The sequence below is a fragment of the Aulostomus chinensis genome, chromosome 16 (assembly GCF_037954235.1).
Source record: "Aulostomus chinensis isolate RoL2024-O1b breed Wild chromosome 16, RoL_Achi_v1.0, whole genome shotgun sequence".
Lineage (NCBI taxonomy): Eukaryota > Metazoa > Chordata > Actinopteri > Syngnathiformes > Aulostomidae > Aulostomus > Aulostomus chinensis.
Window position 1 is genome coordinate 6,028,053 of NC_141335.1, and position 16,987 is coordinate 6,045,039.

General features: G+C 41.8%; 1 protein-coding gene across 2 annotated transcripts in view; it reads right to left on the reverse strand.

Annotated features, from left to right (window-relative positions):
* LOC147247285 (inactive phospholipase D5) overlaps positions 1-12,150 on the reverse strand; it is a 50,789-nt gene extending 38,639 nt beyond the window's left edge. Inside the window, exon 1 of one of the 2 annotated variants that reach the window (XM_086180762.1) lies at positions 11,294-12,150. In XM_086180762.1, the coding sequence (XP_086036888.1) occupies positions 11,294-11,458 (165 nt within the window). In that variant the 5' untranslated portion in view covers positions 11,459-12,150. Of the gene's footprint in view, positions 1-2,527; positions 2,932-11,293 lie in introns of those variants that run through there. The other variant, XM_086180763.1, reaches the window with a different exon arrangement.
* Between the last annotated feature and the right edge of the window lie 4,837 nt (positions 12,151-16,987).

The window sequence follows — 16,987 nt, forward strand, 5'->3', positions numbered from 1 at the left end:
CACATGATCTGCTAGCTCTTCTCTCTCTCTCTCTCTCTCTCTCTCTCTCTCCCAGTGTGTGTGTGTGTGTGTGTGTGTGTGTGTGTGTGTGCATTTGTAATGACGTAGAAGTGTGTGTCTGTGTACCCAGCATACTGATACTGTCTGTGAACAGAATCACAAAAAGACTCTGGTCTGTCTCACCTCCCTCACTGACACTGTTTTTGCCAATGTCCTTCTCTTCTCTTCTTTTTGCATCTGTCCTCTCATTTAAAAAAAAAAATCACTCCATTCCTATCACAATGTCCCCCGTCCCCCTTCCTCCCTGTACTGTATAAACACAGTCTGAGTGTAGTGGGTCAGAGCTGTCCAGCCCATTTCGGCCCAGCAGCCCACTTATCAAGCAGCGCTCGATGCAGCCAGCCAGAAAGACGGATGGTACAAGGACACAGAGAGAGACAGAGATGGAACAGAAGTAAAAGAAAGAATGACACCAATAAAGGAGGAGTAATTGTAAAGGGAAAACTGGCCACAAAGGTCGGATGAGTGAAGACCACTAATAACCAGTGAAGTCGGACCAAGCGAGTCAGAGCAACCTTAATGCGGCTGTCTTTTTCCAACACCACTTGAGCTGCGACCAGATTTAGTTTCCTTTATTTCAGTCAAGCTCACTTGGATCTGTAAGTCCTGCTAGCCTCAAAGCTAATGTGAACATTAATGTTTTGTGGACAGAGGACTGAAGGGTGAATTGCAGTTGCGAGTTAATGTGATACTACCTGCGGCTACCCGCTCCAATTTCTTTACAATTCAATGACATAAACAAGTAAATGGCCAAATGAAAGTTTACTACATTATCATGTCTGTAAATATGATTTCTGTCAATTCTTTCAATGATAAATTGTAAAGTACCAAGACACGATCCCACATATGGAGGTGCCCAAAGAAAAACTGGAAAAAAAAAGAAAAAAGTGTGGGTTCTTTCAACCAAAAACCAATGGGATTTTCACATCAAATTCTGGATTATTGTTGAAATTTTATGTCACTTGCGCATTTTTATGTCACAAGATAAGCCAAGCTTGACAAATAAATACTTATTTATGATTTCTGAGGAATAAATGCAATCGCTGGAGGCATGAAGCTAACGGTATGCTATGAATAAACTAAGCTGGGGTTGCTTGACATCAACTGCACCACAACCAGATTTGTGCTTCTTTATTTTATGGGCAGACCTGGTAGACATCCGGCACTAAAGAGATTCATTGAAAATAATTTGTGTGTCTATGTTCAGCCGGCACGAGTTGTAACATTGTTATCTTTGCAAGCGCCTGAACCCTGACCTCCTCCTTGCATGACGGCCATTGCAGCAGTAAGCAAATGAGAGCCAATACTGTACCAGGAAGGTAGAAATGTACCGTCCAGTAAATACAGTTCATTATTTTACAGCTAATAATAGTGACAGTGATTCCTTGACTGGGATCTGTTTTAACCAACCGAAGGCATTTATTTATTTATGTGGGGCTGTTCTATTTTATTTTTTTTAACATGGTTTTACTGATAGTTGTGTCATTCATTTATAGGAACTAAGATGAAAAAATATTAGTAACATCTCCCGGTATAAGCCAGTAATGTTCGAAACGGAACGTGGAGGGAGGGTTGATGTTTTACACTCAATATGAAATCTGTGTGTGGTGCTTTGGCTGATCAGTGGACGAGCCAAAACTCATATATCTGATAAATAAACACCGTTTGTTTGCTGCTGCGTTCGTGTCTGAACGCAAACTGTGAGTGAACATTGTGTTTTTTTAGTTCATCGTGCTTCCAGCATCCAATTAAAATTATATGCCGAGACATAAAATGCATATATTTCTTCATCTTTGCCTCTAGTTAGTTAGTAAAAATGCGTGATTATGTTGAACTGACTCGCAGCTCTTGTTTTATCACTCCATCGCTGGGTTTAACAAAAAAACATGACATCAGTGCTCCGCCTCTAACCTCAAGCATTAGATAATATTTTCACTTCTGTCATCAAGTCTGCATGAGTACACACAGTACTGTCGACATGCACGGAATGAAAAACAGGGACACACACTCACTCGATAGGCTTCATCATAAATGTAGACATGTTTGTTTCGATTCTTGGTAACATCAAAGTACAACTGTCCGTGAATTCTGCACATGCTCGAGACCCTTGCACACGCTTGCGCGCGCACACACACACACACACACATACACACACACACACACACACACACACATACACACGTGCACCACCACACACACAAACAGAGTTGAAAAGCCACTTGAGTGTGAAGCAATTGAACAGCCAGAACACCTGGAATCGCTCTTCTGCTAAGAAAACAGCAACACAAGGAGAGAACATCAGGTAGAGACAGAAACAGATAGATGGGTTTGTTTTGCTGGCAAAGTAAAGACAACAAGATAGTAAGCCAAACACACACACGCACACAAACACAAACACACACACACACACAGAAACAAACACACACAACATAACAACTACAAAACTCTAGGAAAAATGAGATCTCACCTTCATGATGCATCCTTCTGTCACCAGAACTGGTGCTTTCCTGGATATGTGTGTGTGTGTGTGTGTGTGTGTGTGTGTGTGTGTGTGTGTGTGTGTGTGTGTGCGTGTGTGTGTGTGCGCGTGCGTGTGTGTGTGTGTGCTGCCCCTGTCCCCCTGAAGTCACAGGGGAGGCAAGTGTGACTCCGTCCGCAGTAGAAATGTATAGGTTTGTAAATGCATGTGTGAGAGAGATGAAGAAAGTGCTGCTCCTCTTTGCCTCTCTGTTAAATGAAAACTATCTTCATTGTCTTTCCATCTATCTATCTATCTATCTATCTATCTATCTATCTATCTATCTATCTATCTATCTATCTATCTATCTATATGCTCCCACTTTCTTCATCTTCCCACCCTCCTCTCCTCTCGTCTCACTGTATCGTATGTTCCTCCACATCCCTCTAACTCTCCAGCTCCCTCCCTCCTTGCCTCCCCTCCCTCCCCCTCTAGCTCCCCACCCTTTCCCTCTGATAGAAAGCTCACGTTCTCTCTTCTCCCAAACAGACAGAAAAAGAAGGCAGATAAATAAATGCTCTGGCTCTCCTCTTTTTTTCTCTTTGTCAATCCGCTTGCCTGTCCTGCTTGTCTCCTCTCATCCTGCTGCTGCTGCCCTGCTCGTGCTCTCGCTGAATAAATGTTTGTGGATAAAACATTCCCTCACATTGTGCACACTGAATCTGTTTTGTCCAGAAACACAGTACATATACAGGCAAATGTATTGAAGCTCCTCCGCACCCCCCCCCCCCCCCATTCTGTTTGACCAAATTTAATAGAGTCAGCAGATGTGCAGGAACACAGGGGGACATACAAAGACGGATAAAACAGGATCATTGGCACAGCAATTCATGGTTTCTGATTTCCTGATTCCTTTGGTAACTGAGAGGGAAAGTGCCCAGGGAGCAGAAAGAGATGTTCTTCAAGAGTGCAGGTGAGTCTGCTGGCATCGCATGCAAAACAAATGATTTCAATATTAAATTAAGTTTTTATCTTTTCGATTGAGATGTCGTGCAGCTTCTGTTCAGATGCAGAGATGCAACAGTAAATGATTTCAAGTCTGTCTGCCCTGCAGCTGTGCACTCACAAATAACATCCAACAGAGGGCGATGTTACAAAAGAGAAGAGAAGAGGAGAGAACAGAACAGGAGAGGAGGGTCAAGAAAGCTCCCCCCCAAACAGAAGTAAACATGACAATAACACTAATTCATAGATTAAAGAGGACAGATTCAAAGAAAACTAAGACCCCAATAGAAAAACCAAACCAAAAATAACAGAATTCCAGCCTAGCAATAACATCTGGTATTGATTTTTAGTCACTGGGTCACATGAAATTGAAACCACTGAAAAAAAGATGAATTTTTAAATAAAATATTCATATAAAAGGGAAGAAGCCCAAAAATTCAATAAAAAGGGGTGTGTCTCATTTGTCTTGTAATGTTATCTGGCTTTGACTTGGATTCGCTGGGTCGCTTATTGGCAAACAAAAAGATGCATATCTTGCATATGAAATATGCAACTTACCTTCACAAAGTGGCCAGAAACGTGACTCCATGTGAATGTTGTTGTTCCTCCTTAATCCCAAATATTTTCAATAATTAAACATAAACCTGAAATGTCCTCCGTGAGTCGTGCTCACAGCCTGTTTCTACTGCCCCCAAGTGGCCAACAATAGTTACTGCAAGTATACTGCAAGCCCATGAAAATGTCCTCACTCCAATTGAAAAGTATTCCAGCAAAGTGTTTTGAACCTCCGGGTTTAATAGTGAAGCAGGAGATGATTTAAAAAATACTTCAGCTATTCTGAGTTATTATTCTATATTTAGCGTCTGCCTTTATGTGTTATATGTCATATTATAGTCATGTTTATTCGTCATAGTCGTAGTTTAGTCTTAATTGACAAACAAAATCTCTTCGTCCTGTTGTAGTCAATGAAAAGTCATTACATTTTAGACAAAATGTTTTCTCTTTGTAATTAATTTGGACTAATATGGAATTGGCAATTAAGATCTATGTGAGAGAGTATCAAGTGTTGAAATTGATTAAGCAATATTTCAACACTTGGTAACAGTGCAAATAGCCTTTTACATCATGCAGTCTGTCCTGCTGTGCTCCCAAATGAAGAAGTCCAGTGAGTCAGATGGTGAATTCACAAGCAACAATCCAACCTGAAGCCTGTCTGATGCGTCGTACACTTCCTGTCTCTATGTCTCATTTAGAATCTCAAAGGGACGCCTGATAATATCCTCTATGAAGCTGATTAACCGTTTGATGTTCAGAATATCTGATGGGCTCAGCTGCAGTCGTCCCTGCTGTGAGTTCTCTTCACATCAGAAGAGTTCTTATCTTTGAAGGGGATTTTAGCTCCTCAGATTAGAAAGGAGGGAGCGATAAATAATAATAATAATAATAATAATAATAAAACAACAACATCAATGAATTGAACACATCTAAAGACCACCTTCACACCACCTCGGGGGACCTGTTATCAGGTCGGACGTCAGATGTTTTCCGTTTGTCTCGCGTCTGTGTGAGAGCGAGAACTATCAAGGACAAAGTCTCTTTGGGATTACTGTCAGAAAGTGACAGCCTGGAAAAGTTGCTCTGACAAACAACGCCAGCTGTTTGATGTGATTTCACTTCAGCTAACCAACAAACCCTACATGCACCGGATGGTGATTTGTTACAGAAGGCTCACCAGGGCATTAAAAATCATTTTCCGATGGGATTTGAAAAGCAAATGGTTGTCTGTCTCTATGTGTTGGCCCTGCGATGGACTGGCGACCCGTCAAAGATGAACCCCGCCTCTCACGTGAAAGCTGCTGGGATAGGATCCAGTCCCCCCGTGACCCTTAACAGGATAAGCAAAGAAAATGGACAGATGGATGGATGGATGGATGGATGGATTTGAAAAGCATGATGTAGTCTTTAATCAGAACAATGGGACATATGCACATTTTGCAAAGTTACTAGAGAATAACTCACTATTTCGTATTTAATGTTTTTATTGAATGTCAAGGTTCACCTTCCAGTACATTCCCTAGCTGATTTTTTTCTCACATTCGGATTCCACATCATATATTTCTGATTGTGTCATCTGTGTTTCTATTTTTCAATTAAAGTTACTTTCTGTAACTTGGAACCGTAGCGAGTGGTGGATGTGCTGCTTTGTAATACCGCTTTGTGCCTCAAGAGGTGATAATGAGTCACTGGAATATGAAGAAGCAGGAGAAGTCCAACTCAAAACCCCTCATTCCAGGACAGACCCCCCCCCCACACACACACACACACACATACACACCCAGGAGCTTATGTCTGATAATGGTAAGAAACTATTTATTCCTCTAAAAAGAAAACATTTCTTTAATTCAGTGTGGATTCACCAAGCAGATTAATTGTGGAATGATAGGTCAAAACTTTACCATCTTCATAGCTCTACTAGAGTAACTTCCATCTGTCTTTGTTAGCAACGCACCATTTGATGAGTGTCCAATGAACCCTACAGCAGAAACTACAGCACCAGCAGCCTTTATTATTGCTCTGCAACTCATAAAATTACACTTGTGTTCCCTCAGCTGAGCTAAGCTGAACCATGGCTAGTGAGTCATAAGCTTAAGACCCTCACGGGGTATACGATACCACCGTGAGATATTGCACTGCGTGAGAAGAGTTCCATTAAGCGATAACAAATGGCGTCTCTGCTTCTGCGCTTCTCTTTATTAGCCTTCATCGGGACTGTCAGAAACATAAGCGCTCGCTAAGAATTGTTCAGTGGTGAACTTCAATGCAAACTATGTTCAAAACTAGATATTAGAGCTGGATGAAGAAATACATTGATTAATGGAAGAGCTGCCAGCTCACTCAGCTCCTTCAGCATCGACGCTGTCCGTTTTAAAGAGCACAAGCGCTTCCTCATGAGATGTCTCTACAGGATGCCACATAATTATTGATGCTGGGCGGCGTCTGATCCTGTGACATTTTGATGATGTATGGACTTAATAAACCACTGATCAACACCACGACCACAGCGTGTAACACTCTTTTCCCAAAGATGCTGCTCAGAAACTGTGTTAATGAGTTTCATCTAATTGGCAAATTAGTTGTGGAGCGAGAGAGAGAGAGAGAGGGAGAGGGAGAGAGAGAGAGGAGCAACCTGTTTGAGATGCAACAGCACAGGAACCCGTTAGTAAATCCAACCTGCAGGCATTTAAAGTGATGAAAGCTGTCATTTAGGAAACTGACAGTCCATTCAACACAACTGCATCATGGGTAGATGTTTGATTAGCTGCTATTGAGACTGTCATTGGCTTGCACAGATACAAAAACTTGCAGGTGCACAAAAATGTGGAAAAATATCATCTTGTTTTTTTAGTGTTTTTTTTTAACATTAGGCAATACCTCCCCCTGCTGTTTTTAACCCTGAATGGCATAAATCCGATTACTGCAGTTTGGAGCCTCTTTGGCCATTTTATGATCTTGTTTACTATAAAAGATGTTGCCAATAACTCGAGGTTCTGTTCTGAATGAAAAACCTGAAATGCACAAGGCTCAGTCAGTCAGTCTACGTCCGGTTAACAGACCACAAACATATTCAAGGTGTTGCGGAGGAGTGATGCTACAGTACTCGTTTAGGAGAAGAGATAAGTGTAAAAACATTGCAGATTTAAATTTGATTAACCTTTTTTTTTTTTTTAAAAGGAAAAAAAGTATGATAGCTCCATCAAAACCATAAAACATATGATGAGTCCATAAAGGAAGTATATAAAGTACACTACAAAACATCCATACGCCCAACTGCCAAGAGTGGGCTCATTCTGTAACACTACAGCATGCAATTCTGTTTATGGCTGAGTTATAATAATTCGACCATATTTCAAAAAGCATATCAAAGATAACTCAAATCCTTTTCTTACACTGTGCATTTTAGCAGAAAGTACTTCAAAGACTTGTCCTGAATATTTTCTCATTGCAATTTGACTTTAATAGAAGACCAGTGAACTGTACATTAGATAGTTATGTCATAAAATGTCACGTGTTTAAGGATAAACGCAGATAAATCGATGCTGATCGCAGCAAGCGAGACGATGACAGATGATGATGATAGCGGGATGACAAATGTGAAGAGTTCATCCATTTGTTGAATTGAGTCAGCTGATGCAATGAACAGCAAGAGAGTTTGCAAATCATAGTGGCTGCAGAACACTTTTAGCTGTGAACAGATGGGAGGGAAATCTAATTTAGAACTAGAATCCTGGACACAAAGTGAAGTTGCTGCTGAACTGAAGTGAAGCCGAACCAAGCTGTCAAACTGGGAGCCAAACACTCGCGGCGTCAACTTAATTGGTACCCAGAACGACACAAAATAATGAGAGTATGCTGGGTGATTGATGAGAGGAAGCTTCGGGCCAACACATACATAAAAAATTTCTCAATCTTGTTTTGTTTTTTTCAAACAATAAATTCCCCAAAAGTATCCAAGCCTGGGTAACAAATGAACTCCTATGAGTTTTTTTTTTTTTTTTTTTTTTAATGTCCAATGTTTAGAAAGTAGTGGGATCTATTAGCAGGAGGTTTCAATAATGTACAGGCACCTGAAAAACAGGTTATTTTTGTTCGAATGTGAACTTTTTCAGGCAAAAAAACCATTTGGGCTTCAAAATAAAAAGTGACAATCCATTATGAGGTCATAGGGAGGATGCAGAGGAGGACAAAAGCCAGAAGGGGAGACAGCTGGATCCTATAGTGTACCTGAACAACCTTGGGGCTATGAGCTTGCCATGGGGGATCATTTCAGTTGGTGTCCCCCCTTCCGCTCCCCGTGTGCTGCCATTTCAAAGTCCCCCACGAAACAAGAAAATCTTTTAGCTTGCAAGCAATCTAGCATCCCAAATATTGATAATGACACATTTTGATTGGTCCGTGAAATAATCTGGGCGTGCGGGGTTCTTTCTGCGAATAGTTGTGAAGACACAGTGAATATGAATGTTCTGAAAAACCAAGTTTCCTGCATAGACTGTGGTTCGTCGCAACGTTATTGTCGACGCCTTTATCCTGGGATCGTGCCACTTGAGTTAATTCTGATTGGTTTACAAAAATACAAAAAGCCACAGCATTTTTTTTCCCTTCCATAACAGAACGATAACGGTAACTTTCGAGAACCACGAGGTTACAGTACGTGGAACCATATATTCAGACGGACCCTGCAGGTTACCATAGGTTCGCCATGTAGCAAAGCGGTGCAGTCTGCAACTTCCCTGCTAGATGTCACTAAATGTCACACGCCGGCCCTTCAAATCAACCCCCACAGTTACTGAGGTGTGCTTTCGTTTTACCAGCTTCCCTTCGCTGGATTACATCCCTCTGCTTGCCTTGAGGAGTTGAGGGAAGAAATGAGACTTCCTCAGCAACATTTTAAATTACAACCATAACGTATCTGACAGGAGTTTACAAGTGCGCAATACTTTTTTTTTTTTTCAGATTTAAGAGCTGCTATGTCACCGAATGATCAAAGCTAGTATCTAACAGCATTTTGGGGAAGCTGCTTCATGTTCTAGTTGATGTCTTGAGAGACAACTACAGCCCAAACCTAGAGGCGAGCATTTCCTACTACCACTTGACTAACTGCCAGTTAAAGCTTACCAATTAAAAATAAAAGAAGACATAAGTCTGACAAACATGCCCATCTGCATTCAAAAGCAGCTTTGAAAGTGGAGACAAAGCCCACGGTTCTCGCCAGATGACGGGGGTGAGCAGCAGCCTCAGGCACAGCTTTGTTCAGCTTTTACGAATGCTGACTGATGACAGCTGCATTAATGAGGCGCTATAGTTACGCCACAAGGTGACCATCTTTTATCAAAGAGATTTGTTCAGATTTAATATGACAAAATATCCATCTTTTAGGATCATCTAGGCAACAGATGTGTAAACCTCATCGTTGAGTTGCTAAACTCCGTAAATACCTCATTAATTAGTGGGAAATTCCCTCAGAAAATAATGTGGCCTTTATTAAACGCATAAAGCCTTTTGTTTATGAGGACAATTTCTTTCTGCGATTCATGTTTCAAATGAAAAACCATGTGCAGCATGTGGTATCAAGCTTTGATGCTGTCTGCCCACAGACGTGATCCGCTTTCACTAAAGTTGTAGCTGGAGCTCTGCAAGTGCTCGCAACTATTTTGAGTGTCAAGTCTCAAGCGTAACTCTAAGCAGGATTGAGTCGGTTCAGCTGAGCGCACCAGCTGGTTGTGCTTTGTGCAACTGTGAGTGGCAAAATGAAATGATTATTCAGTTCCTCTTGTTATCGCTTGTATTTTGCTAACATAAAAGTGTTTGTGTATTACTGAGAAGACAGCTGGATAAAGGAGATGTGGATTAGACCAGACATTGCGCTTGAGAGCTTGTAAATGGATGGTTCTGGATAGCATGGCTGTTTTTCCGCTGTAGCTGCTGTGAGTTGTTCATTAGCTTCATATTAACAATACATGGCTGGCTCTTTCTACGTTCTGGAATCATAGAGAAGTCATGCAGGAGGGAAAAGCATCTGTCTGAGCTCATGTGTGAGTACTTGAAAAGGGTGGAGTACGGCTTTAATGGAAACACAATCCTAACAACCTCCATGTGTGTATTCCAAGTGTTCGTGCGGTACTAACAGCACATTTTGTTTGTCTGCTCAGTGATTCCGCCAGGTTGTCTGAAATGCAGCTTGTCTGTGTTTGAAGCAGCATGTGTGTATGTGTTGACAGGCCTTTGTGGGCTGGGTGTGTGTGTGCAGGTCTGCATAAAGGGGACAGGCTGATTCATCATCCTAGTTGTTGGATATGCAGACAGGCTTAGAAAGCAGCTCTCTTGATGTGGCACTGTGCCCCTCCAGCATCAAATATTCAACACACACCTTCCTTCCCTTTCCCCTGACTAAATCTCTACACGAGACACTCTGTAGAATGCTGATATTGTTTACTTACTGGCAGGTTGGACCTTTGATTCCTGACCAGACCTTAACAAAAGACAAGACCACCCACACGTACGACGTGGCCAAAAGAGAAAAACGCATGAAAAGTGTGTACCAGATCTCCCTCAATGCGCACAATAATTGAAACTCACACCTTCTTATTCAAACAAGTCCTTAGAATTGCTTTTCAACACAAAAAGATACAGTACAGTATTCTACATTCCCTCATTTCTGTCGACAGATTAGTCCTAGCGCCGCCTAGAGGCAACAGGAAATTACATTTCATTTAAACCTCGATGAACTCCCCTAATTAAAATTTGGGGACATACATTCACAAGAATATTAAATTGCAAACTACTTGAACTATAGTCCCAATATCATCTTAGTATTCGAGCCCCTAAAGTTGTTCTCTCTGCTAGCAGAAAATACAGATTTCTAATGTTTCGCGAGATAACAAAACCTTGCTGACATAGGAGCCGATGTCATTTCCACCATAATCATATTTTAATTATCGTACCAACTTAATTTTTCCAGACGTTTTAGATTAATGTTGTTTCCTTGAAAAAAAAATACTGAAAAATCACCGTTAGTCGCACAAAACATGTTCTTACTTAAAAAAAAAACAACTATACCGTGTGAAGTGTTTGGGATTCTCAATCATTTCTATTCAATGCAAACAAATGAGCATCTTTGGAATATTAATTTTATAGCTAATTAACTCAATTTAAGCTCCCCCATTTTTTTTGCCACCTGTTTCTCCAACCCCATCTCCTGATTCCAGAACTTACATGTTCCAGTTTGTCCCTCCTGCGGAGCCAAACGCTGGCTGAGTAGTCCTGCTGCTGCACTGCCGAAATTACGGAACTGGCAGGAATCCCAGTGGCTGAGATGCTGAACCCTAATCCCCTCAAGTCCTGGCCGGTCACTGGCCCGCGGATCCCTCGCAGCTCCATATGGCTGGATGTTTGAATGGATGTTTGGGTTTATTTTTTCAGTCTTGGTAAAATGATCAGTTATGGTTTGATCTTGTAAATGCTGAAATCCTTTTCTGGATGCAATTTAGCTCTTCTGCACCTTTTACTTCTTCTATACATAGTGAAAAAAAAAAAAAGGACTACACGTGTCACTGGGAGGAAAAGGGTGGTATTTCAGTTCCAAAGCAGTTTGCTGCAAGCATTCAGGTCCACGGGGTTGCCGTCAAACTGAGTGTTGAAAAAAATCCAGTATTTGCCTTTTCCTAACCTCCTTTAACATTTGGATCACCAAATAGTTGCAAGAGTCATCATGTGTTGAGAAAGTCTGACCGTCTCTGTCTGTCTGTAGTAAATCCTCTTCCAGCGTGCCTCCAAATGTCTAGCCATTCCCTCCCTCATTATATTATTCCAGAACACTCCTGTCTGCTCAGGCTGCCTTGCCTGGGCTGAGCTGAGCTGTAGGCGGGACTAGATTTAACTAAGCCTATAGATCCGACAGGTTCAACCCTCATTAGACCAAGGACTCCTCCATATAAGGCATCCCCACTGTGGAAGCGCATGTGTGTGAGAGAGGATGTGAGAGGAGAAGGAGGGTGGAGTAGAGAAAAAAAGGTAAAAAGACAGAGGGAGATAGAGCGTGCGATTGATGCTGATGCAGCGTTACTAAGGAGGGGAAGACCCCAGTATCAAGCCCTCGCTGGAACCGAAGACCCATGACGACACACCCAAGCCCTCCTCTCTCAGTCTCCTTCCTTATCTGATTCACATCTCTGCATCCTCTCAACTCTTTTACGACTTTCACTTTGTTTCATTTGACCATTCGCCGGTGACACAAACAATATATCCAATAAAAAAACATCAAGAGTGCTCTCCCTGGTCACACTTATAACACACACACAAACACACACCTTGGCACATCACAGCAGACTGGTGCAGTGAGGCTGCAGTAACACTCCTCCTCCACCCAGACATGAGCCGGGGAAAGCAACAGAGCATAAAAACTTCATTACAACAGTTTTAAATGTGCATTTCCTTGTGCACAGACTTTAATTTCATAATTCAAACAGTGATCCTAGAGTAACACATTAAAAATGCAAGTGATGCATTATCACAAAGTTTGTTTTACATAGACGGTAAAATGCCGGTGCTGTTAAACTCTAAAGAAGAAGACAAAGACATCTAGGGCAAGAATTAGGACACAGAAGAAAGTACAGAGAAGTACAGGAGCCACTAGGAAGTAAAACTTCAGCATCATCCTGGGGGACACCAGGTCAAGCTCTCAAAAAAATGATGTCAGATTATTCCTGAAGACCTTAGGAGACCCAGCGTTGACCAGGACTGTCCAACTAGAAACCACATGATGGACAGATGACCTCACATCAGCCAGGTACACCCCACACTATCCTCCACAGCACCACTAGTGCCCTCTACAGTAAACCTAGATACATTGACAAGCTCTTGCGCAGTAAATCTTGTCATCGGTTAACATTAACCGCCAGCTGCAAAACCATCCCACAAATCCTAAATGTTTTCAACGATCCCTTGATTTTAGGTGATAGTATCGATTGGATGTCTTTGCTTTGGTTGGGAATGAAGCCAGAAAATCTCATTTTACCGCCTCTCACTCAGTCATCAAGTCTAATCTAAGCCAAGCATCAGTGAATGCAACTCTAATTTGAACTGATCGTTTGAGTGAGAGAGCGATTCCAAGGTGAACATCTAATAATCCCTCCCTCCTCTTCTTGCAGATACTCCCTTGTTCCCTCCTCTTCAGATCTGCAGTTTGATGTGAAGTACAAGAGCCCTCAGGCCTCATTATGGCAGGAAAACAGGTGAAACTCAGACGGTCATTGCTAATGAGAGGTGAAATGGAGCGGAAAAGAGTTCAGCTAGGCACAGAAACCACCTCTTGTTCCGTCAGCCTGTCGCTACAGACGGATCTGCTAGCTATTCCCTGTGGACACAGCTACTGTGTATGAGCTGTTATGGAGTAAATGCTTCTGAGATGAGAAAAATACTTGCAGCTGCCCAGCAGGCACGCCATTGTACAGAGAGGTCTGGTCTAATGGGGGGAAAAGACATCATTTTAGCAGTGGAAGTGGAAGTGCCATGTCTGCACTGAGAGGAAACCAAGAGCCCTCGAGTACTTTCTGGTCTGAGGGGGCGGACAAGTTGGACTTGATGCATGATATACATTTTTTTTGTTTGTTTTTGTTTTTTGCATTTTGGGGAAAAGCTCATTAGGGCATGAGAAAAAAGTGAGCCAACAAGAATCCGCCAGAAGCATTTTCTTACTTACGATGTTTACATTTTCGTTGGACTCATATTTCTCCCAATAACATCCCATCTACACGATGCAAACACTGTGTGCTAATTTGACAAAAAGCCTCAGAAGAGATAGAATTTTTTTTTTTCATATTGCACAATCTTCTTAACAGCTTATCTAGGGACTCAAATGGTGCACGGAGTTTCAGTATGAAATGAGTAAAAAAAAACAACATTTTAATTGGATTGACTGTTGCCAAGAAATACACGGTCTGACTGCGACGTTCTCTGATAAAAGTCTGTTGTTTTTTTCATGCAGACGCGTGACTGAGTGTCTGCAACCACAACAACGCATAGTCATTGTTTAGAAGAGAGGACGTGTTTTTACAGTGACTTCACTTTGCATGTAGGAAAACAAAGGGATGAATCCAAATGTCTATGCAGCCTAGAACTGGTGAGGCTTTAGATAACTGCCAAGCTTTACTCATATGTCATTTCAGTGAGACAATGAATTCATACTTCAGCTGCTACAGGCCTAATTCATTTTTTTCAAATGGCAGATAAGTGTTTGCTTTGCCACATATTCCATCTTAGCAATGCTGAGTCATTCATAAAGAAACTTCCAATCCACAAAGTGCTCTCCTTATTATTCAGTCCTGGGAAGGCTATTCTCAACACATTCCTCTCTGGTAGCAGAGTGTACTGCATCAGAGTCCATCAGTGGGAACGCCAGCTGAATACTGAGTACTGAGATTATTGAGGGAACTTAGGTGAACGCGGGCCAACTGGAGCCACGCTGAAAGGCTTCCAGCTCTAAGCTTTATGGAGGAATGCATCACTTGAACTACCCCACGCGAAGTCAGCCTGCCCGGTGAAAAGCTCTCTGTTCACGCAAATGATTGAACGTCCACATTTGATCATAAACCGTGCATGTAACAACTGGGAGGACGACAAAAAGAGGAATGCGCATGACAGAATGATATCACTTGTTATGCAGTTAAATTTAACCCAGCGTGTGCACTGCAGCACAACTCAACGCTTCCTGATCTATAATAGCACTCCTGAGGCCGAGTGCAGGATATGAAGCTATAACTCACTGCTTTTGACACTAGGGGCAGCAAGGGGACAATATGTTTATACACTATGATGAAACCAATCAATAATTTCTTCTGAATTACTTTCTTGTTTACAGTCGGTCTCCTTTCCTCCGGAGGAACAAATGAGCTTCATGCTAGTTTCTAGCTCGCACCTGCTTGCAAAAGTCATTACACGCCCTTTATGATTCATGTCAGTGGCTCTCAACCTGAAATCTCCACGGGGCTCGCAAGATTATTTCTCAGGGGTCACCAGATGATTGTGTAGACCGGCAACTGCTTTGTACATTTTCATCTAAATGTGTTCAAAGAATTCCGAACTTTCCAGATGTTATCAGAACAAAAGGATCAATTTCTGATAGACAGTTGTTTTTAATAACTGTGACTGCCAGAAGACTGAGACAGAAACGGAGCACCATAGCTTTCACATTAAAAAGTATTGATTTTGCATTGTCGCCCGAATGGCAATTTCCTCCATGGAGTTGTGAATGATAAAGATCCTCAGTGACACCCAAGTCACATTAATTGTAATCCAAATTCTTAATTAGACACACTGTTTTTGCGATGAATTTAGTGACAGATTGTAATTATTTGAAAGTAAGCGTGTTCTATGAGAGCCCCTGCGGCGGAGCACCTTAATCTGTAGGCCTGGTGGAACTGGGAGATTTCCTGATTTGAAGCAGCTGCTCACAAACGTGTGTGTTACTGTCGAAAGAAAATCTCCAGAGAACGTTTCTTGCATTGTGCTGAATTACTGCCATGAAAGACTCAGGCAATTCTGAAGGCAAAATGTGGTTCAACCCAGTACTATCAAGCTGGTGAATGTATTTACTCGGCATACAAGCATAGCCTACCGTGCTTGCAAGTGCTTACTGTTGATCTAGCTACATGCACGAAGCTCAAAGGAAATAATTGATGTGACCATCACTTGAAGTCATTTTCTTTTCAAGGTTGTTGTTTCTCCCTAGCAATCCCCTGTAATTAAATGTCTTGTGATGCCTGCTTTACTGCCTGCGAGACAAATCATTGTTCAAAGCGATGTACCCGGTGCACCCACAATAAAGTGCATGTGTCCTGGAAGCCTACTACTCAGTCTTTATGTCCTGGATGTGCATTGGTAGTTCTTTTCACACTGTTTGATTGGAAATACACACGGACACCTAAAACAAGCCAGTTTCTTTACACAAGAGGAGAAAAAAAAACAGCTTTGGCCCCATAAATAATAAATGAAGCTTAAGTGAAGAAAGCTGGCCAGATTATTTGTTTGGTGTTTTATAGTCTATTTTAAGCCTCTTGTTGCTTTACATCTGATTATCCTCCTCAACTCAAGCTGGCACTTTATAAGTGTGAGTTCACGCTACCTCAAAGCACACTACTGTAATGATTGCACCATTAGCTTCCATGACCTTTCCTTTACGGTGGTATCCAAAAATTAGTCAGCCAAACATGCCTCAGCCAAAATCAATACCCTTCCCTCAGCGATGAACAGCAGTGGGGATCAGAGACACCCTACCTCCATCACTCGCTCCTTCCAACTCCAGTCCAGGGGAGAGTGTGACCAGTGACTCGGCTCTTGCAAAAATAGGCAGTGTTTTATTCCGGGCTGTTAAATACTGTGGTCCATATCAGGTTGGTCCAATGATAACCCTGAATTAGCGAAGGTTAATGGATACTCTGTTCGGACGAGTGTGAGGATTAAATACTTCTCCGCAGGCTCCTTAGAGAAGCAAAGTGCCCCAGATGAAAATATTAAGCTAAGCAGCGTGGAAAAGGCAATCATTTGTGTCAAGTTGAGATTAATCTTTTATACTCCAGACTTACAAACTGTTCCTTTTCCTTTCTGTCATTAGTTCGTTATCAAATCTCCACTCTGTCTTTCTCTTGTGCTTGCCTCCTGTCACTCAAAGCCTTGGCATTCTCACAGTCTGTCTGTGAATCACACTTTTGCACTATCTTTCTTTAACACTGTCTAACAAAAGTGAATTTTACTTGACGGCACACAAAAGAGCTTCTTTCAATAAACATTTGCAATAAACAAAAATAACCCCTCTGCACTATTGGTTCCTTATTCAGGCGTTGACTTCGTACAGTGCGGATGAGAGTGTGAATTCATCAGCTTTGAGTGATGAGTTCTCATTGCCTCTTTGAC